Source organism: Pangasianodon hypophthalmus, chromosome 10, assembly GCF_027358585.1.
Source record: "Pangasianodon hypophthalmus isolate fPanHyp1 chromosome 10, fPanHyp1.pri, whole genome shotgun sequence".
In the NCBI taxonomy this organism is placed as follows: Eukaryota; Metazoa; Chordata; class Actinopteri; order Siluriformes; family Pangasiidae; genus Pangasianodon; species Pangasianodon hypophthalmus.
In genome coordinates, this window is record NC_069719.1 from 6,746,668 (window position 1) to 6,770,061 (window position 23,394).

General features: G+C 37.4%; 1 protein-coding gene across 7 annotated transcripts in view; it reads right to left on the reverse strand.

Moving 5' to 3' along the window:
• smoc1 (SPARC related modular calcium binding 1) overlaps positions 1 to 23,394 on the reverse strand; it is a 57,175-nt gene that overhangs the window by 22,147 nt on the left and 11,634 nt on the right. For 4 of the 7 annotated variants that reach the window (XM_026944166.3, XM_026944165.3, XM_053237423.1 and 1 more), the window contains exons 2-9: positions 17,599 to 17,764; positions 16,794 to 16,877; positions 12,651 to 12,763; positions 12,156 to 12,255; positions 7,339 to 7,389; positions 6,556 to 6,603; positions 3,186 to 3,275; positions 2,962 to 3,042 (exon numbers count right to left, since the gene is read on the reverse strand). In XM_026944166.3, coding sequence (XP_026799967.1) covers positions 2,962 to 3,042; positions 3,186 to 3,275; positions 6,556 to 6,603; positions 7,339 to 7,389; positions 12,156 to 12,255; positions 12,651 to 12,763; positions 16,794 to 16,877; positions 17,599 to 17,764 — 733 coding nt within the window. The remainder of the gene's footprint in view (positions 1 to 2,961; positions 3,043 to 3,185; positions 3,276 to 6,555; positions 6,604 to 7,338; positions 7,390 to 12,155; positions 12,256 to 12,650; positions 12,764 to 16,793; positions 16,878 to 17,598; positions 17,765 to 23,394) is intronic. The other 3 variants (XM_026944168.3, XM_026944171.3, XM_026944169.3) reach the window with 3 other exon arrangements.

The window sequence follows — 23,394 nt, forward strand, 5'->3', positions numbered from 1 at the left end:
GGTCGATTTTTTATTATCTTGTTACATGTAAAATTACAGAAACCGACAAAAGAGAAACAAACATAGATTGTAGTAAAAACTGTCCAAATGACACAACACACACCCAATGGAAAAAATTAAATAAAGCATACAGGGTGGGTTACAAAGGGCATACATTTCAGTCGTCACTGCTTAGGCCCTTCAGAATCAATGCAATCCTTGTCCATGTCCTTACTGTGGCTGGTTTAGCTTTATCATAGCAGTGGTTCATTCTAATGACACTATGTCATCATAAAATCAAAGCCATTGTCTAAGCATACTTATACCTGAAGTATACTATTTGTACATTATTTCTGCAGAGGTTAGGCCAGTGAAAACTACCCACTTCTGAGTCTGTGTAAAAGTAAAAGTGCTGTCATCACATAATAAAAACAGACAGCGATTTTTCCCTAAGGGTGTCCTGGCAGTACTGACAATACACATTCCCAAAATTTGCTGATTTTACTGCTATCCCAGAACACACAAGTAAGTTCCAGTAACATTAACATTACAAATGGTACAATAGGGAATGGAAACCCTACCCATTTTGTTTCAGAAGTATGGTGTAGAATATGCCCTATGTATGCATTTAAAATTAATCAGTTCATGAGTTAGATTTTTCGAGATTGTCTTTAAAATTTGGCCAAATAGTTTTCCAGTTAGGATTCATTCCAAGCCGATTTTAATCCTCTTTCCCATGTAGAAGTAATAGGTTATGGTTATCCACCAAAACGCTGTATATGTATGAGACTATGCCCCATTTGGAGGAACAGGGCATAAACCATTCAGTCATTGGATGTGAACTAATTGGGCTGTCCCAGGGGATGCCATAGGTTTTCACAGCTGATCTCAGTTTGAGATAGAGAAAGAATGATGTTCCTGAGGGAGTGAATTTACCTCACCAAACAAAGATGATAAGCTAAAGTTTGTAACAGCAAATTGCAAATTCTTGGCAAGAAATCGTTTTCAAACTTGTTGGGTGCATAAATTGGTGCAAAAATTATTTTTAAATGACGAATACTGACCACTATGTAAACAACGTGGCCCACATCGACTAAACAAAAGGCATCAATTTGCAGCGGTAACTTTCTGTCATACATGATTAAGATGCCTTTGGACCATAAGGAGGCACATGAATGGGCGACCACTTTATAATGCTTGTTCTGAAAACGGAGTATGTCCTCTGATCTTAGGAGAGACTCCTGTATTAAAGCGAAAGACACTCATTTGCGATGAAGACATCTAGTGTGTTTTATTGAATTGTTTAAACTTTGAAGATTCCAGCTCATTATATTCATTTCAAACATTTATGCATGCAGGAGTGCTAACAAAATATCGAATTGCCCACCTATTCTTGCACGCTCCATATACCATTGGTGTGATGACCTAATCGAAATGAGAACAAACTACACAACCTATGTACATAAACACTATCCGCAGAGCATAGGAACCCTTGGTTTCTCTGAGCCGTGATTGCTCTATGACAACACCCTTCCTTCCGCCAACAACTTAATCTATTTGGAGGCATGGCTTTGTTTTATGACTACTCTCCAAGAGCAGCATATGGTTATCTATAAAGAATCTCTATGTCACAGCTCATCGCACTTACTGCCATTAAATCTTAACTAGCTAACATTTAACGTTATAACCAAAAGGCCTACAAGTGGCTACACGCAGGGCCAACACAATTGGCTAAATTCAGAGGAACTCACCGCACCCGACAAACAATGCAGCATCCTCTAGGGTGATGTTTTGACGAGATGCCGCGGCTAAGTTTGTTGGCCGTCTGGTGGCTGAAGGTTGAACCTGAACAGGTGCGCTGATGTCATTAGGTGTTTGGGTGTGCAATCTTTAAATCTGACTGCAATCTGTATCGCCATGAGATCATACTGATTTTGATATGGAGTGAAGAAACTCTTGCCATGTGTGCTTGCCACGGTAAACAACCGCCAGAGTCACTGGATACAGCAGATGTGATTGAAGCTGCACGTCTGCTGCTTCCAAACGTTTCCTGAACTGTGACATCTCTTTTCTTTTGATGATTTTCAATGTCTGTTTGCTAAAAACAAAGTGTGTTTGTCATATGTAGGATGCCCAGCCCCGGCTCCTCTTAATATCGCCTTCCTATCAGTGAATTTAAGAAGACGTAAAATCAGAGTTCTTGGACTGGAGCCATTTTTCTTCCTCTTGTAAACGGGCCCTCTCTATTGGGATTTCATGACCAGCTGGGGTATGGATCTACATGGGCAAACTGAGCCCTCAACTGCTTCAGGTAGGCCAACTAATCTCATTATTTTGGCGACTTCTGTTTTCCATTTCGGTGAGTTTAGCACATAGCTTCTCAACTTCTCGTCCCTGATCCTGAAGTATAGCATGGTTAGAGTGGCCGGTGTGTTGAATAATGTCAACCTGGGACTGTAAGTGGCTAATGGTTTTATCTTATCTTGTCTGTTTATCAGATTGTCATTGGGAAAACTGCAGGCTGTCTGTAACCTCCCGAAATCTGACCTTAAGGTGTTCCAGTTGAGGCAATAAGATATTAGCCAAGGCATCCATAACGGCAGCTGAAATAAGAGAGTTCACCCTGCTATGCTGTTCAGAATGTGCTTGTTTAAAAAGGCTTGTTGCCTTTCAAGATAACGGCATAAAAAATTTTCTAGTGAGAATGCCGTGTCTTTAAATTTCTTTTTAACTGGAGGGAAGTCAGTCTCAGGCTTACGTGATGATTTGGCTGGAGAAGCCATGTTGCTCTAAATCTTAATTTGGTGAGAGAAAGCTGAGTAAAATAAACTTAAAGCAAAGTTGTTGGCTGAGTGTAAGTTTTAATGTGCTGCCATTGATGCATCACTGGAAACTCCCCGCCCAGCAATGTATTAAGTATAAAGATTATAATTAAATATAATTATACTTATAAACACACTGAAACAAAGTGCGCACTCCCACCTGGTTTTCTGCTGCTGGAGCTGTTCTGCTTATCTTTGTTGTTTGGCAGCTGCTTCCCCCACAGTGTGGGGGCTGTGATCTCTGTGAACCCCGAAAAACCAGGAGAACACTTTAACATAGAACATTTTGCACTGGCTCGTAATGAGCAGCACACATGGCTAACACATAAATAATCCGAGATAACATCTAGAGTATTATAATGCTTATTTCTGAGATGGACTTACCTTCACCATCTGTGATGATGTAGGTCTCCATTGTGGGTGTGGGTTTGGAGCCATCATCTGGGTTGAGGGTGAGAAAGAACCGGAAAGAGACTACCATTATTGAGGTTAATACAATCTACTCTCCAGAACTGTTGAATGGTTGGGATTTGCACATGGCCCGGCAAAGAGCACAGGAAACAGAAAGAATTAAAACTAAGAGGTACAGAAAGAATAGCCAGAATATAAAGAATAGAGTATCAGTAATACCTAAAAACCAATAGGGAATACAATAGTGCTCATGTGGTGGCTATTTCTCTATTTATATACAAGTTAAGCATTATTATGACTGTAGTGTCCTACAGTACTTACCCAGATATGTGGCATTGTATTCGGCCCTCTGCATTTTGGGCCCCATCGAGCACATGCAAGGGAGTCATGCTAATGCTATAATCAGTTGGTATAGGAGGCTGGGTCACACACAAGGTCATGATTTAAACTGCAATTAGGTATTGTAGCTGCCATTCACTCAAGAACCACACTGAGTGGAAAAAACCCTCTTAGCTGAAGTCTAACATTCTCATTTTCACTAAGCTATTACCAAAAAACAGCAACATTCAGATTTGAACCTGTAATGCATTGCATATTACATTGCTATGACTAGAATATTAACATGCATTCTGGCATTCTAAATATAATAAGGCCCATTGAGTGTTACATTATGCTGTTCAATCGTACATGTACAAACTTACTCAATTATTCCCAATAGACTACGTTTGCAAGATTAGCTTTTGCTTGCTTTGGCTCACACTTGGAATAAAAAAAAGTGTTGAACATTAAAGATTACATAAGCTTTACTGAATATTATCCCTGCCCAAGGAAAAAAAATGTGGTCAAATACATGTTCACAGTGGAAAGTCACCAATTATTTAGACTTTAGACATGCATATTGTGTGCCCACAAAACCAACACTAACATGAACTGTATTAGAAAGCAATCACAAATTTCAGTTGCTTTAAAAGATGATCCCCATTAGCACTGGGCTCAAACAGATGGAAAAAATTGATTCGTCTCAGTTATAAATAATGTAGTCTTTAATAAGAACCATCAATTTTGTTGGGGTTAAAAAAAAAGTTCTTAGCTCTTTTCTTTCTCTTTTCTTAGCTCTGTTCTTAGTTTTTTTTTATTCCCTACTGAGGCTCTGTCCGCACTTATATAGATATATTCAAAAAGTTTTTTTTTTCCTCTGTATTTTTGCCTCCAACATGAAAACAGTGATTTGGGTCTCTGAAAAAACCCTCCAGTCTTTTCATGTGGACGGAAAAAAACGTTTGTTGACGCATGTTTGTTGTATGTTGACGCTGATGTCAACCGTGTAAACCTGTGCGTATTCACTGCAATTTTTCTTGTGTTACGAATGGGCGAAGGCTTTTATCGTTTATCATGATGACCCCGTATCATGGCTGCTGACCATGGTGTTACTTTGTGGTCTGTAAGTTGACAATGTGTTTGCATTTAATTTTGCTTTATTTTATTATTACATCCTTGTGAGCCTGAAGATGATATATGCTGTTTTGCTGCTGAAGCTACCGAAGCCCTGGCAGTACAGAATGTACTACATATGGTGGTTTTGCATAATACCCGGGTGAACTCTTTGTATTCTAGCATAACCATAAGCAGTGGCTCCGCCTCATCATCAGTTCACACAAAGGAATCCTTGTATTTGTCATTTTTTTGTGCTTTTTTTGTGACATGTTGGTGCTTTTCCACATTTCGACTTCTCTACTGCTCAGTAAGTCTGCCTTCTGCACAGCACCAGGGCTACTTAAATACTCATAATGAATATGCAATTTAGTAATGTATGCACTGTTATTTGCATATGTTGGATTGTGGGTGGGGTAGTCAGGGGTCCCTGCATCGGTTCATGAGTAACAGGGTGGGGAGGAAGGTCCTATATAGGTTCCTGCCCAGGAGCCCAGGATTCACTAATCCATCCTGTGTAAATGGGATTTTTTTTTTTTTTAAACGGAGGAGTAAAAACTATCTGTATACATGTGGACAAGGCAAGAGGCTTAACTCCAAATGGCAAATGCATTTATGTACTGAAATTATGAACGTGAACAGCTTGAGAGACATGGATAACCTGTGGAGTTCAGTAAGACCAGACTTGGGCCATGGTCTTCATGAACAGAAATTTTACGTGTTTAAATGAAAGCGTTTAATGAGCACTCAGCCATAGCTGTATTTCCGAGGGTACTTCCTAATGTAGGTAAAGTGTAACATGATCCAAAAAAAGTGAGATCCAGGAACAAACTCTGAGCAAGCTTCACAGTAAACCCCTTCCATACACACTCCTTTCTGCCCTTGTGCAGTAAATCTCTAGCCACACTCCCACCCCGCTACGCCGCCCCCGGGGCCTGTAAACGACAGTCTAGCTTTCCAGAGCATCCTGGCTGCTGTTAACCTCTGGATGAGTGGTTTGAGATTTCACTGTGTGTTGTGTCAGAGAAAGGGGCAGGAACGTCAATTCCAAGGCTTTGATCAGCACTAAGTCCTTATACCGGCTGTAAAAGCTAACAACAATAAGTTTTCATTGTTTATGGCCCCGAGAAGCCAAGCACCTACTTACATAAACTCAGGCCTGGAGTCAAGCTTGACACAAATAAGTTGCTTCTTGTAGAACGGTTGTAGAATAGAAACTGTGAAGTGAGCTGACTGAAGTCGGATAAACTAACAAGATGGGATAAAAGAGGAAAGTGCTTTTTCCTGCTACATTACAGCCTACAGTAAAGGCAAGGAGACACTAGAAAACACCATCCTCTAAAGTTCACAGGCAGTGACTCTCCAGTTTAACCTCTGTTACTCTGATTATGCATCAAATCAAATAAATTTCAATACACACACATACCCAGATGTACAGATATACATACATACGTACATACAGTACCTGAGAAAAAGTATCACCTGACATTTAAATCTAAAGACCTATGCTTGATATAGGTATCAAAAACTTATTCCTAAAAACCCTCCCAAACAGTATTTTTTTATTATTTAGAGCTTGAAAAACTGACAAGGTTTGTACAGTTTATGATTTAACACTTTTTTCAATTACTTTTTGACTTTTTTTTTTTGGTCACTGCATGTCATAGTTTTGAGATCATGATTATTCTAAAAATGTGTAATTCAGGCTCTATAACCATAAGGAAATATATTTAAAATATGTTTTTTTTTTTTTTCAAATAAGAGCTGTAATAAACACTGTATATTTTCTGAATCAATCTGAGGACCTTTGGTCCTTCTTTGGTTCTCTCAAATGGCTATAAACATGTACACACACACACACACACATGCACACACACAAGGTCACAAACAGCTTCTGTAGATCTCAACTCACCTTTTTTGCCAGAGCTAGGTGGTCCTGGAGGTTTATCGGTTACTGAACCTTTAGAAAGAGAGTGCAGGATTAGAAAATAAATCTTCGACGCAGGATTTCCCTGGATTATGCATTATAAATGTATAAACATCCAACACAAATTTACAAACAAGCATGCGCAAATTGCTGTACAGTCTTAGAAAAAAAAGGACCCTTCATGGGTTCATTAAGGGGACATTGGATAATTAGATAATTATTATTTCTTTTTAATCTAAAATTCTTTTTCTGTTAGCGTCTACACAGGACCTCTAAGAGTTCCCTTAGAATTAAACCAAAGAATTATTCATCTCCTAAGAGTGTACAATAAGGGGGAAAAAATGTGACTTCTCTAGAATCTGACCCAGATGTGACATTGAGCAGACGATAAAATGAATTTACTGACATGTAAAAGACAGATTTGTGGAGGATTTGTCATGCATGACACTGAACTGGATTAGCTGTAAATTACTCTGAATTAAACCTAAAATATTCTCTAAACATATTTTATTAACTATTTTTCAAAATCTAAAACAAAGACAGAAAACACAAAAACCGTAAAACTAAGGGGTGCATACTGACATTAAGATGCTGGACACACGTCATGAAAAAACAATAGCACAGGCAGTTACGATATTTACACTTATGGACAAGGTGCATGCACATATTCAAATTGGCATGCAGAAATCCACCAAATTAGAATGACACCAATTGCAACGGGAGGGAGAAATGAATTTGAATAAGGCAATTTTCAGTAGAATTTACTACCTGTCGTTCCACTCGTCCCAGCATGAGTTCCCATAAATTCATGGAAGTTTCCTGAAAACGTGTTCGAGATATTTCACTTTTGTTATGATTCATTAGTATAATACTTTTATGCATCTATTTTTATTTTGTTATAGGTTTAGATCATCTGAATATATCCATGGAAGAATCTGCCATGTTGGCTGAAACAAGCAAATCTAATCGAAGCTTACAGTTTTACGGTTACTTAAACTAGGATGATGTCCTTAAAGTTTGAGCATATATACTGTAAATATACAGTCAGTTCCATAAGTATTTTGACAGTGATACAATTGTTGTAATTTTGCGTCTGTACACCACCACAATCGATTTGAAATGAAGCAATCACTCCTGAGCTGCCGGTGATCCAGACCCCCCTACGCTCTGGACCAGATGAGCATCACTCCTGAGCTGCTGGTAATCCAGACCTCCCCCCCCTTCACTCTGGACCTGTCCACCGGCAATGCTTCATACTGCCACGAAAACGCTTCAGCTGTTTTCCATGGACTACACCAACACACATTGTACACACACACACACGCACTACAGTATAAACCCATATGAGGATGGGTTCTCTGTTGAGCCTGGTTCCTCTCAAGGTTTCTTCCTATCACCATCTCAGGGAGTTTTTCCTTGCCACCGTCGCCCTGCTTGCTCATCAGAGACGTCACACACACACACTCTTCACTTTACTTTTGTTTGTGTAAAGCTGCTTTGGGACAATGACCTTTGTAAAAAAGCGCTATACAAATAAAAAATGAATTGAATTGAACTGAATCAAGATGTGGTTGAAGTGTAGACTTTCAGCTTTAATTCAAGGGGTTTAACAAAAATATTGCATTAATCATTTAGGAATTACAGCCATTTTTTACAGAGTCCCTCCATTTTCACAGGCTCAAAAGTAATTAGAAAAATGACTGATAAGCAGTTTAATGGCCAGATGAGGTCTGTTTCCTCATGATTTCATGACAAATTAAAGAGATAAATGGTCTGGAGATGATTCCAAGCATTGCATTTGCATGTAGTAGCTGTTCAGGGGAACTCTCAAAATGCATTCCAAAGAGATGTCGATGCAAGTGAAGGAGGGCATCTTTAGGCTGAAAAAACTAAACAGACCTATCAGAGATAGCATAGCATAACTTTAGGAGTGGCCAAATCAACAATTTGGTACATTCTTTAAAAGAAGGAATGCACTGGCGAGCTCAGCAACACCAAAAGGCCTGGAAGACCACAGAAGTCAACTAAAGCGGATGATTGCAGAATTCGTTCCTTGTTGAAAACCCCTTCACAGCATCTAACCAAGTCAAGAACACTCTCGAGGAGATAGGCGTATCTTTTTCAAAGTCTAAAATCAAGAGACACCTTCATGAATGTAAATACAGATGGTTTACCTCAAGATGCAAACCGCTGGTAACACTCAAGAACAGAACGGCCAGATTAGATTTTGCTTAAAAACCTTTAAAAAAAAGCCTAATCAGTTCTGATGCAAGATTAACTTGTACCAGAATGATGGGAAGAGAAAAGTATGGAGAAGGAAAGGAAGGGCTCATGATTCAAAATATACCACATCATCTGTCAAAACATGGTGGAGGAAGTGTTATGGCATGGGCAAGTATGGCTACCAATAGAACTGGATCACTGATGTTTACTGACGATGTGACTGCTGATAGAAGTACCAGAATGAATTCTGAAGTGTATAGAGCTATATTTTCTGCTCAGATTCAGTCAAATGCTGCAAAACCAAGAGCATCCGCATCCACATTTCATGGAGTCATTGCAAAGGATTTGCATCCAAGTATTAAAAATAATCCTAATATTTATGATTATGTAATTTTTTCCAATTACTTTTGAGTCTGTGAAAATGGAGGGACTCCAAAAATGACTGTAATTCCTGTAATTCCTAAACCATTAATGCAATATTTTTGCTAAAAGCTGAAAGTCTACACTTCAATCACATCTTAATTGCTTCATTTCGAATCCATTGTGGTGGTGTACAGAGGCAAAATTACGACCATTGTGTCACTGTCCAAATACCTGACTATATGTGTATACATATATATATATATATATATATATATATATATATATATATATATAGGGTGTCTTCACAAGAAACAATAATGAAATTATTGGATCTTATGCAGGACAGCAGGGCTACAGGTAGACACCATTAGTGCTAACGTCAGAAAAAAAATACATACCAAGCCTGCCACCTTCAAAGATGTCCGAATATAAATTTTACTGTAAAAATGTCCAAAATGTCTCCTTTATATTTTGTACTTGCACTCGTAATGGGTGAGATGATCAACAATGTGAAATGGCCTGGAGAATTTATAGAAGCTCAAGTCAGCATGAGATATCTCTTAACTATGCAGTGTAAAAACACATGGGGGAAAAAAAGAAGAAAGAGACTAGACTAGAAACAGGTGCTCTGGTCATATTGCAATCTAATTCTGGTAAACATCCAGGGAGTTATCTTTAGCAGGAAAATTATAGCTATTACAGTAAAGTATTCCCATTCACTTTCAGTTCCCCTCCAAACATCTTCCCTGGAAAGCAGTTGCATATGTTTTTTTTTGTTGTTATGGTGGTGGTATGGTCTGACGGAGAAATGCTGTGGAAAGAAGCAGTGAGACGCAGAGGAGAGAGAGAGTACAAGAAACTCTGCTGCGACATCCATCAAGCGTAGACACGGTGCACAAACAGAGGACGTTAAATAAACACAGTGGTAGCTGAAGTTAAACATCAGAGTTACTCCAATAAAGAGCAGAACCTGGATCAAATAAAAGGTCTCAAGGTTATGATGAACAGACTCATTTACGCTATAACAACCTTGCCAACAAAACATGCAGCAATAAATATCAGTGCTGAATTAAATCCTACTACAACTGAAGCAAGGCTACTCGACTCATAATCATATATGTGTATGTTCTGCCATATACAGTATATCCACACACACAGCCAATCTATCACTTTTTTAATCATAAATTATTTTATTACTGTTACTTATTTTCATTTTTAGGCTATCCATCTTGGTGATTCCAGGATTGTGGTGCCATTTAGCACTTGTAACTCTTAAAAATTAAACGTTATTTAATTTTTGTCAACAATGAATCTACAAAAACATGGCTTTAACTGTTCAAAAATGTTTTAACTCATTTCAGGCAACATTTCCATTCTGAAGTTTTGCGCTAAGAATTAGCAAATACATAAAATGCTGGTTAACTAGCATCCATGCTATTGGCATGAGTATATAAAGGACTTTCGAATGATTTATTTAAAATTTCTTTTTTTTTTTTTTAAATAAATAAGTTACTTTATAATTTGGGTAACAGGGTTATACTTTCAAAGTGACCTCGTGAGTCAATATCACAATATCATTGAAAATAAAAGCCAAGAAAGAGTTTATTGTTCTTCTTCTCATAATCTTCTAGAAATTTGGAGGATGCTGTTGCGTGTTGAACATGGGGCTTGTGGAATATTCCAGATATTTCATAGGGGTGAATGTGTTAACCAAAGGTAACAGAGTTGAGTGAATGTTGTTGGACGCTAAAATAAAATGTACATTTTTCATAATCTGTAATGGATGGCTCATGGAAAAGAATGTTTCAAGCATGAGATGTTAAATGGATTCACACATTAATGCAACAGGATTTTTTTAAGTATGTTAATGATAATCATTGCAAGATGAACATTATGAATTTAAGAATGCTTTAAGTGTAAATATATCTATATACATACTGTATATACACACATATTGGCCAACGTGAAATCTTTAGACATCTTCGGCACAACAAAACGAAAGAAACAAACATTATAAAAAAAGAAAGAAAGAAGTAGGATGTATTGTGTTATCTAGGTAGCTGTTTGTTTTATCATGGTAAGTAGCTAAGACACAGCAGCTAACTATTAGCTTTACTTAGCTAACTAAATATCCAACACCAGTCAATTTAAATTCTAATTTAAATGTAGATGAGCAGTTTACTGTGTGGGTAAATAGCAAGTTAACAGCAAGTTAAACGTTACAAAGCTAGAAAAAAAAACTTTTAGCAGCTTTTTCCAGCAAACCTAGTGTTAAAGTATGCTAACAATGTACTGAGATTGGTGCTTGCTAGTTTACTAAAATTTTGCAATGTAACTTCAAGAGAGAGGAAAAAGAGAGACTGGGGAGGGAAAGATTGTTGGCTGCTATAATGTAAGTGATAACAGGAACTAGCACTAACTATTTAACTATTAACTATTAACTAATTAACTACCTAATGTTTCATAACATTAAACGTAATTATAACTGGATAAAAAGTATGGTGTGTCATTCTTTAATACCTAAAAAATAGTAAACATTGGCAAATTGCTATGGTGTAAGAGGAATAAAACATTTGGTGTTATTTGAAAATAATCAGCTTTAGGGTAGTAAGAGTAACATCACTTCATGGTGTGCTACATCACACCACCCCGCTGTTGACTATTTTCCTATAACAGCAAATTCCATTGTGTTTTATTGTTTATTTATTTAATGTATATACTTGTTCCAGTATAATGCATGTATTAACGTTATGTATGATGAAATTGGCATTATGTACAGACCCTTGTTCTACCTGGACTAAGTGAAATGAAAAAAAAATTATTGTGGTGTTTGTACTGATTATATGAATGTTTTTGTGTTGTGACAGTTTTTAGAAAATCTGTAAAACTAAATAGTTGTGGCCCATTATAAAGATCTTAATATCATGTAGAGCCCCATAGATCAACAAGCTGGCTTTGCACACACACACACACACACACACACACACACACTGGAGTACCTGAGCACACCGGAGTCTTGTTTTGTACCGAGGAGCCACTGATGGGCTTGCCGTCTGTGGTTACGCACCAGCAGTAACCTGTAAGTGTGTGGCACTGGACCTAAGAACACATAAAACACAGAAAAATAATGTTTCAACATTTCCTACAAAAAAACTACACAAATCTTACTGAAGATGTTCACCAGACAGACAGAGTGAACAGTAAGCTTTAGCAATAAATCCTCTTCATGGACAGCTAGTCTGGATTTGGCAAGCCCTCTGTGACAAATTAATACATGACTGGAACAAGTGAGTGGAGCAAGTCTCTGAAGTGACTTAATGTACATTTTTCCAAACATCTTCCCAATATTCTGTTACTGATGAGAAATGCAGGGAGGCTGCACGTCCCTTGGAGTCAGATCAAGGTGCCGTGTTAGTCCCAGCTGACCCGTTTGCTCGTGTTCAGGAGTGTCAGATGTAAAGTATAGGACTTGGTGATCCAGAGCGCTGACACACCTGGGCAAATGTCCCATCTTCCTTGCACTCTGGGATGAAGATGGACTCCTGTAGCGTCTTGGCATGCTCCAGAGCCTGGCTCCTCTCCACAAGGCACTTTGACTGGCCTGAGTCTGAAAAACATGCACAGCTGGACTTAGGATTTTACACATCTTAGAAATATTTCACAAGTATGATGTCTCTATCACTGGAATACATTTACACAACTTTATATATAATTTCACAACTTCATATGTAATTACAAAATCATGTATTACGGTAATACTGATAAAAAAAAAGAACAATTATGCGAGACAATCCTAAAAAAAAATCCCAACAAACAGGCTGTTTGGTAGGTCATACATGCCAATATATGATATTTTACTTCTCTAAGGTCAGGCAGTAAAATGACCAGCATGAAAAAGCTTGTCAATCAAATAATATCATAAAATCTTGGTCAATCAACATAACTGCCAAGATTTTAAATTGGAAACACCACTATGAACATATGTGCCAATATGTAAGTCACTAAGTATAAAAACTTGGTTGGTGTTGGGTCATATCATACAAATAAACAACATTTAAAGCTTGGATCACAGTACTGGAATGCTTCCAGCCAAGTATGGTAATGGCGTAATTTTCCTGTTAAACAAACACGTCTCTGTTTTGTACATTCTAACAAATTGGCATATATATATATATATATATATATATATATATATATACATATATATATATATATATATATAGGCTTATGCACATTAAAAGCAAGACACGCATTCAAGAGCAAAGACATCTAAATGTAAACTATAAATATAAAACTTTAGTCGTCCATTAATGTGGTGGACACAGAAACACAAACCTGGATCGTCAGATGTATTAAGATGTTTGCCCCAATTTCAGGCATAATTAGATCACTCTGTGCGTGAAAAACACTGTGTTATGTACAGTACGAAACCAAATGCAAAGTGCACTTCCCTCCCTGATGCAAACTCAGCAAAAAAAGGATGGAGAAATGCGCTAATTATAGGTAGATTGCTAATTGCAGTTAGATTGCATGTGATTTTGTTTGCCACCTAAAACTAGGTGGAACCTAGTCTCACACATATAATATACAAAATGGTGCCAGGTGTATGATTTTCCCAGAGAACTGGAATGCTTGTGTACTGCTGATAGATGTTTTTTTTTTATTATTATTCTCAAAAATAATGTTTATGTATGAGAAAATGTGCAATAATACAAGATGATTTGGAGAAATACATTTTTAATATGTAATCTTTTGTGCAGCTATGGCAACTCTGGTCACTGAAATACTAAAAGCTAAAAACATGCTCTTATAATCAGACACATCAGATGCTTATCATACTGTGAATTTTTTTTTCCATTTCAAAATTAATAGTTTACAGCTTGGCAGTGAATTCAAACCCTGGCAAAGGGTAAAAATGTTGTAGGAAAATGTAACAGGCAACACCTGTTTAAAGCAGATTTCACAATTTTGTTAAATTTGTTAGAAGCATACACAAGATTATGTTGGTCTGACCTTTCTTTTTGCACGCTTTGGAAACTGTTCATATTACTCACATTAGTAGTGGAGTTGCCTAAAGCATGTGGATCATGCAATATTTTATAGTGCCGTATCAGAGAAATGGTTTAAACAATAAAAATAATTGATTAAAAAAATATGCGAATCTCCAGCGTAATGAAAGTTGAGTAATTGGACCAAGGCGCCAGTCGATTTTAATTGGCTAAGTCGATTCAGGTGTGTGTTTGGCCTGACCCGACTTATAAAATATTGGTTACCTGCTCCTCAGCAATAGGAGCTGATTAATAAAGCCTTCACAACGGTAAGACTGGAAAGTTTTACAACAGCATTTCTAAATATGTGGGCCTCCATCACAGCCCAATTTGAACTATTATCCATCCAAGAATCATTGAGCTGCACTTTTTATACAAATACAGTGTTGCAAAACAGTGTACAAGGATAACATGACAAAGAAATGTGTTGCAACCATAACATCTGCATTCATAAGTCCATAAAAAGGTCACTGAAGATGTCTGTTGTGCATGAGAGTGCACCGCCAAAGAAACCATTGTATTCTCAATAAATCTTTGCTGCCCTTCTCAAGTTTGCTAAAAACCGCATGAGTGCTGCACTACTCAAACAACCGTGTGTGGACAGATGACACAAAAGTTTAACTTTTGGGTAAATACAAACAGTGTTCTGTTTGGAGAAAGCAAAACTTTGTACACCAACACCAAAACCTCATCCCAGCCGCTTTGCTACCTCAAGGCCTGGATGACTTACAGTCACTTAGAGAAAAATGAACTTTAGAGCAGAATGTCTGTCAAGGAGTTGAAACTGAAATGACATTGGTGAATACAATATAACAATGAAACCTGAACCATAGAAATAAATAAAAATACATAAACAACCAAGAGCCCAAACAGAAGAAATTCCATATTTAAGGACGGCCCGTTTCCAATCTCAGACGCACTGACATAATAAAGCAGGACATCTCTAGTCTTAGAAATCCTTATGGAATTCTCCAAGTACTTTGTATTGCTGCAAATAGTGCAGGGTATATATACATGGAAAATCAAATAAAAGTAAATAAGGTCTGAAACATGATGGGGTGTGCTGTTATAGGAAAATAATCAGTGGCCAGATGATGTGATGCGACCTGTCATGAATCCCCAGCGTTATTTTGTAGCATCTTTTAAGCATGTCCCAAAGTGTTTTATTCCTCTTACACCACACCAATTTGCCAAGGATTACAATTTTGTATTAATTATAATTATAAAAATGATACGTCACACATTTTATTTGTTTCTAGTCACAATTCCCAAAACAAGTTAGTTCCTGTTATCATTTGATAGCAGTTATATACAGTCCCTCTTACCAGCCAATTTTTTTTCTCTCTGTTACAGTTAATAAGACAAAAAAGCAGCTTATCATGTTACTGAGATACTGAAAAGAGCAAAGCCATCAGTCCTGAAGACTTTCTTGTAGTGGAAAACTACAAGTTACAGCTTTCTCTCTGACATTACAAAGCGCTGACACCGGAGACTCCTTCCATAAATTTTAAATAAACTCTATGTAAACTTCACATATCAATGAAAATATCAATGATTATATGTTTGCATATGTATATGTTTGTATTCAACAGTATGTTTTATTAATTATTATTATTTATTATTAGCTTTAGATGATGTTCTGCATCTGCCATACAAGTCCATGTGAATTTGCTGTTAATATAGAGATCATAATGTCTTATAACAAGCATATTAATATAAACCTGTGATTTGTCTTAAAGCCAGAACTACTGTCCACACTAATCCACACCTTCTGACAAAGATTCAACAATGCTGTGGTATAAATATGTTTTCGGTATAAATATGAATATGTTGTGGGAATAGTTTGGTATAAATCAGAGTAAACTATATAACATAGCGATTAATTGATATGAATGACCACAACAACATGATTACCCCTTTGCATCTGGTCATGTGAAATCTGTTTTCTCATCCAAACTTGATATGTTTGATAGTGATCAGTTATCAGTGAGATGCTAAGGTATTAGCTAGCTAAGTTAGCAGTAACAAGGAATAGCAGCAAATGGCTTCTTCTGATTATCATGAATAGTTTTGTTATACACCCATATACAAAAACAAATCCAACAGTTGCAACAGACCAAGCTGTCCTGCATCAATATAACTTATTGCCTGTATGCCAATATAAGTATAGAAAATGCTGTACTATTTTATTCTTCACTTTTAGCGCCATTACACACTCTTAGAAATAAAGTGTGCTGAGTGCCAGCCATGTTCCTAAATTCACTGTGTTTGAACATGGTCTGTGAACACTTTCATGCATACCAATGAGCATGGAATGAAAACTCTTAACACTCTGGAGACTAATCTAATTCATACAGCTGGACACCTGTCTTGTAAAGTCCAAAAATCTGATACAGCTTTATTTCCAGTGACCTAATCTTTCATACCTATCACCATCTGTTTAAATAAACCGTACCCAAACAGCTCCACTGAAAACCGCAATGCTTTTGTAAGATATGGTATGTGGACTGTTTCACTGACAGATCCAGTTGTGTGAAAATCCTTATCCTAAGTTAGATTTCTGATCCTTAAGAGCCAGGTGTGTCTTACCTTTGATTTCTAGCTCTTTACCTTCTGAAGCCAGCGTGGGAGCAGAAAGTATGGGTGACTGATCAATCCGCTCAATGATCATACCTGAAATGCATGGGAAAAAATAGTTTTTTCAATTGTAATGAATGAACTCTGAGATCTAGGTCATTCTTGCCCACCCTGATACTCAGCTTCATCAGTTAATACAAGTGCTGCTAAACAGATACGTATGTGGTGTTTGATATATGTTTTTTTCAGCACTGCTAGGTTGATGATGCACCCAAATCTGTTTCTGAATGACCAGATTTATGATTGGTGTAAGGACTGAATAACAAAATGTAGGACTGCCTAAAAGGTCTTGTTTGGAAGCTGATTACAGTACTACTAACGGCTGTCTTGAAAATCAAACAACGAACACATTAATATATAAAAACATTTGCAGAGTGCTGGTTTATAATGTAAAAAACTCTTTTTTACTGCTAAACTGTGAAGCATTGAGTGGATTTTTTTTCCCCTTGTTAAACCATGGCTCTCTGTGACAATCTGCAAATTAAAGAAAGTCTCTATTCCAAATAATTCCCAAATAAATAAGCAATATGTAAGACATGATCCTTCATGGCACAGGCACCATCACAGACTTTAAATTACTATCATAGTAAGACCTGAAACTATACTACTACTACTACTACTACTACTACTAATAATAATAATAATAATAATAGTAATAATGTCATCTCAAACCTAAATACATACAGGAAAAAAAAAACAGCTCCAAAAAAGAGTTGAGTGAAGAAGTAAGTTAAACCTGAGCTGTGTGGTTACTGACCTTTGCACCGGCCCCTGTGGACTAGCGTCAGTGTGCGATCCTTGCATTTTGCCCTCTGCAGGTCACAGCTTGTATCGTAACTGCGTCCATCTGAGCCACACACTGGTTTGGCTTGAGTCTTCGAGCAGGTAATTGGACAGTGGCTGTCTCTATCCCCAATCAACCACTACACACAGATACACACACACACACACACATCCCCATGATGTTTGACACTGTTAGTTAGATCTCCAAATATATAGTACATAGACATATTAAGAAATATTAATGTCATATATATACTGACTTATTCAGGTATGTAAGAAGTATGTACACCCTACATATAAGTACGGAATAAAACATGACGTCTGCTGTTATAGGAAAAAAAAAAGAAAGTCAGGGTGGCGTGAATGGAAGCTGATTATTGCTTATGTTCCAGTAACAGCACGTCCCAGAGTGTTTTTTTCCCCCTCTTATTCCACAGCAATTTGGCAATGATTACAATTTAAATTTTTTAGAATGGCACCTCATACTTTTAACCATTTATAGTTACATTTAATGTTGTGGAATGTCAAGTACGTTATAGCCTTTTCTTCATCAGCCTCTCTCTTTTTTCTTTCTTGATGTTAATATGAAAAAACAAACAAAAAAAATAGCTTGTCATTATTATAAATTGAATGGCACACTATAACAAAAATATTAATATAAACCCGTGTTGGAACTGCTCTCAGAGCTGTCAGAGAAAATTCTTCAACACCTTCTGACCAACCAGAAGAATTCAAGAATTCCACAGTGCTGTGGTCTAAATATAGTAATTCTATGCAAAGACCTGCATAATGACTAATGAAGCAAGGTCTAAGGTAGCTGAGCTTTGAAAGACAATAAGTTTCATAGATTAAAGAGAGTTTCACTATTAGAAAAAAAAAGCACTTGAAAAAAATCCCATCTGTGCTGCTACCATTTAGATGAATCATGTGTCTGGAAAAGCTGAATCCAAATTGCTCAAAGTGCTATTACTAGTGATGTACTAAAAGTTATCCAAACAAAACAGAAGAATTAATAGGCAGTCAGATGGATCTGTTCGTGCCATGTAGATAAATACAGATGCAGCGTCATGTGTTTCACAGATTCACACAGTCCTAACATTCATGATATTTCCCCCAGCTGAGCATAACCCAGCAGAATAGAGGCTGTAAATCATGCAGCAGACAACAATAATGGCACTTCCCTTTGCTCTAAATTAGACACAGTTAGGCCTGTTGTTCTGACAGTAATGACCACACATTATTCTTCTCCCCACAGTTCCCTCAAACATTCAAACAGTTCATACTTTGGCGTCCGAGACTTAAAATAAAAGTCAGTCAAATAAATACTTAATGTCATGCGAGGAGTGAGAGATTGCTCTGGAAACACACTGTACTCACGAGGGGTTGTGCTTAACACCAGATTCATTTGTGTTGTATTGCTGTCCAGTGGCTAGTCGATCAGCAGGAGTTTAAGTCCAACTCGAGAGTTAGGTTACACTGAGACGCACCGCTAGATTAAAAACAGCTGACCATTCCTCAGCAGAAGTGCACTTAGTTACTAATCCTCTAAATGTAAAAGCAAATTGGTTAAGCCGTCAGTGGGTCTAGGTTTACATTCGTCACTCTTGTAACTACATACCTCTTCTATTAGTTTCACTGTAGTTACTGAATCAGTTGTAGTTGTTACTAAATAATATGCTTTTAAATTACTGAATAATAAATGTAGAGATAAATGTAGAGTGCTCTTAAACTGGCTTTTACACTGTACGATCTCCGGCCCTATTTTGCTTTCGCAGACAAAATCGAACATTGTAAAAGAATTCCTTGATCATGACTTGAGATCATGACCACTGCTGTGGCGCTTGTTTGCACAGGAGTATACTAACTCATGGGACAACTACAAACACAGTAATAGCAAGCAAAATGTAAATGAACCATGCAGACTGTTGAATTGAGGAAGCGGAGAGAATGTATCACATTGCTATCGTGACAAGACAAGATGGGACATAGCACAGAAAGAAATAGCAGATGAACTACAGCTTCCTGTAAGCTTATTACATAAAGCTTAGTTTGAACAATTGGCATTAATGTTGCATGAGCCACAGATGGCTCCAAAGTTATTTCTGTAGGCATAACATTGCCACTATTATACCGAATATTACGCCACTATTATGCAGCCCCATTTTCTGCACAAGCTTGAATCATGTTGATTGATGACATAAGCAGAATGTAGTAATTTTCTTTAATCGGAGGTCTATTGTTAGTGGATCTTCATCATATAACTTGACATGATGAGCACATTATCAAATATCCTGTTATAGAATTCGGTCACGATTTTACTGGGATCATCCAGTACGATGTGACAAGTAATAATCTTATAATACAGACTAAAACCAACCTTACTCTTAATACTAGACAATTTACAAAACTACTATACAAGTGCACTCAGTCAAAATAATATATTTAAACTAATATATTTAACTTATATTTACACCATTACTACACATAATATTAGTTAATCAAGATATAACACAAGACTCCAGCATAATGTAAAACTGATTGGTTTCTACTCTAAAGTTTCCCAGTTGATTCATCCCCATCTCAGGATCTTGCAATCTCCCTAGACAATTCTCTGATCTCGCCTTCGGTTACCGCACGCAACCTTGGGGTAACCATGGACAATCAACTGTCCTTCTCCTCTCACATTGCTAATCTAACACGCTCATGTCGATTTCTCCTTTATAACATCAGAAGAATTCATCCATTTCTTTCCTCACAGGCCACACAGGTGCTTGTTCAGTCCCTTGTCATTTCAAGACTGGACTACTGCAACTCACTCCTGGCAGGTCTGCCTCTGAGCGCCATTCGTCCTCTGCAACTGATCCAGAATGCAGCTGCGCGACTGGTTTTCAACCTTCCTAAATTTTCCCACACCACCCCATTGCTGCGCTCCCTCCACTGGCTTCCTGTAGCTGCCCGCATCAGATTTAAAACACTGATGCTCGCCTACAAAGCCAAAAACGGACCAGCACCCACTTATCTCAAAGCACTTATCACACCTCACGCAGCACCACACTCCCTCCGATCCTCTAGGACTACTCGACTGGTCCCATCATCTCTCAGGGTACAAGGAAGGCATGCATCGAGATTCTTCTCTGTTCTGGCACCAAGGTGGTGGAATGAACTTCCCCTAGATGTACGAACAGCTGAGTCACTGGCAGTCTTCAAACGACGTCTAAAGACTTACCTCTTCATAAAATACTTAAAAAAATAAATAAATAAAAAATCACCTCCCCAACAGAGTTTTGGACTGATAGTATTCCTAGTTTGTGACCTAGCGAGCCAATATCAGAATGTATTTTTGATAGACTTCAAAGCACTATTGTAAGTCGCTCTGGATAAGGGCGTCTGCCAAATGCCATAAATGTAAATGTAAATGTAAAGTTATAGCAGCTGCTTATAAGAACTGCAACTTTCTCAGATGATGGATAGAAACAGTCTACCAAGTAATCTAAGGAGGACAATAAACATAGAGAAGTCTTGTATTAGCACACAGTCAGGTAAAATGTTACCATGGCCAAGAATGCAATATTATTGCTTCATTATATTAGGGAATTTAAAACACCAGAGATGTGCTGTTATAGAATAATAATCAACGACAGGGTGGTGTATTATGAATTAATTCTTTTCCAATAACAGCACATCCCGAAGTGTTCCCCCAATGATAGCCTTTTATATTTATTACTTGGTATTCCCGTTAGTTCGTTAATATTACAGCAGCTATAAACAGTCATTCTCTCACCATTCTGTTTTTTCTCTCCCTTGAAGTTCATCCAGCTTGTTATGTTACTGAAAATCTGCAAAGCCCTCCATCCTGAAGTCTTTTCCATGTTGGAAAATGTACAGCTTAACCTCTGACCCGTACAAAGCGCTGACACTGGAGACTCCATTTTAAAACGTTAAATGTAAAGTTCTTGTGTACGATAAAGTATTAAAACGGGTGAATTATTTATAGCTGCTGATAAAGAAAATAAATCCACATCTACTGACCAATCAGATTCAAGAATTCAGCTGCGCTATAGCATAATGCATAATAACCAGTCTAAGAGTGGTAAAGCTCTAAGTTCATTATGTAATATTTTTATGTTGATAATGATGTATTCAGTAGCAGTAGCATTAAAACTCTCACACTGTGTACCTGTCAATTCCACTAAGACTAAAAACAGTGGATGTAAACTTCATGTAAATTCATTTATATGAAGCCTGTGTTGACTTGATTGTTCTAGGTCAGACTTAATAAATAAAGTTTAAGACAAATCTTTCATCCTTATATGGGTTATTTTCGACTAAAATAAAAGTGTCATGTTAAGTGCAAGCTCTACGCAGTAATGGATATTAAAGTAATCTCTGGGTGGAATGGGAGCGTTTTGTTCAAGGCAGACAAAATAAAACAGAATTACTGCACTGGCGACGGCAGACGAAGGAAAAATAAGTTATTTATCATTTTACTGGCTTTAGTCAAAAACAGATAAATTAAAAACAGAATGCTATGGTAATATGATAGCTTTGTCTTAGGCAAACCAAATGACTTTACTCAAAGTGTGCCCAGTCTAAATGTTAACATATAATCCAGCCCCTTAATGCAAGCTGTTTTAAAAGATTAGTTCAGAAAGCATTCAACTTACACAATTTTCCACTTGCACAAAGCCAAAACACACTTAGTGTATGAAGTTATTCAAAAAAGAGATTTTGGGTAAGACAGATTTTCATTACTTTCTGTGCAACAGTAAAGCAAATGGACACCAAACATGTTCTAAGTTGATTTTTTTTAATTACTCCAACCAAGATTTTAATCAATACAGGCAATATATCTTGCCATTGTAACATGTTGGTTAGTGAAGGCAGGACACAAGTGCATAAACTCAGTGTTTGCTTTATTAAGATAAATCCAAAAATCTATGTCAAAGTCCACAGCAGGGGTCAGAACACGGGTGGGCAACATGACACAAGGGTAATCCATGATCACAGCCCAACACACACAAGAGTCAGAACAACCAGGAAAACCCTCAGAACTTAACAATACAGAAACGCACTGAGACAAAGAAACAGCAGGGTATAAATACAAAAAGCTAATCAAGACCTAAACACAGAACAGGTGAACACCATAGGGCAACAAATCAATGACAGCACAGAAACAAAGACACATGGCAAAGTAAACAAAATCACATGACATGAAACGGCACTCACGATGCCAGGAACTGCACTGTGCACAAGGAATTTGTGACTGTCATTAAGATGGTACTGAATAATAGAAAAAGGTGAATAATCCCAAAGGTGATGAAAATTCATGAAGTCTCACACCGTGTAGCAAGACACAATGAAAACTAACTAAAATGATAAAAACCTGTGTGATTAGCATTGTACAGCCACATAGTCTGATGCATTAACTTCTTTTATGTTCTGAGCCGTTCACTAGAGACTTGCTGATGACCATTATTATTAAAATGCAAGGGCCTGAATTGAAAGAAATGACCAAACGTTTGTAGACACCTGACCATTACACCCATATGTGTTCCTCCCCCAAACTGTTGCAACAAAGGTTCAAGCACACAATTGTATAGGATGTCTTTGTACGCATGATAGTGCCCCTGTGCACAAAAAGAGGGCCATCGAGTGGCCTCCACAGAACCCTGAACTCAGCCCCACTGAACACCTTTGGGATGAACTGGAACACTGACTCACCCCAGGCCTCCTTGCTCAACATCAGCGCCTGACCTCAGTAATGCTCTTG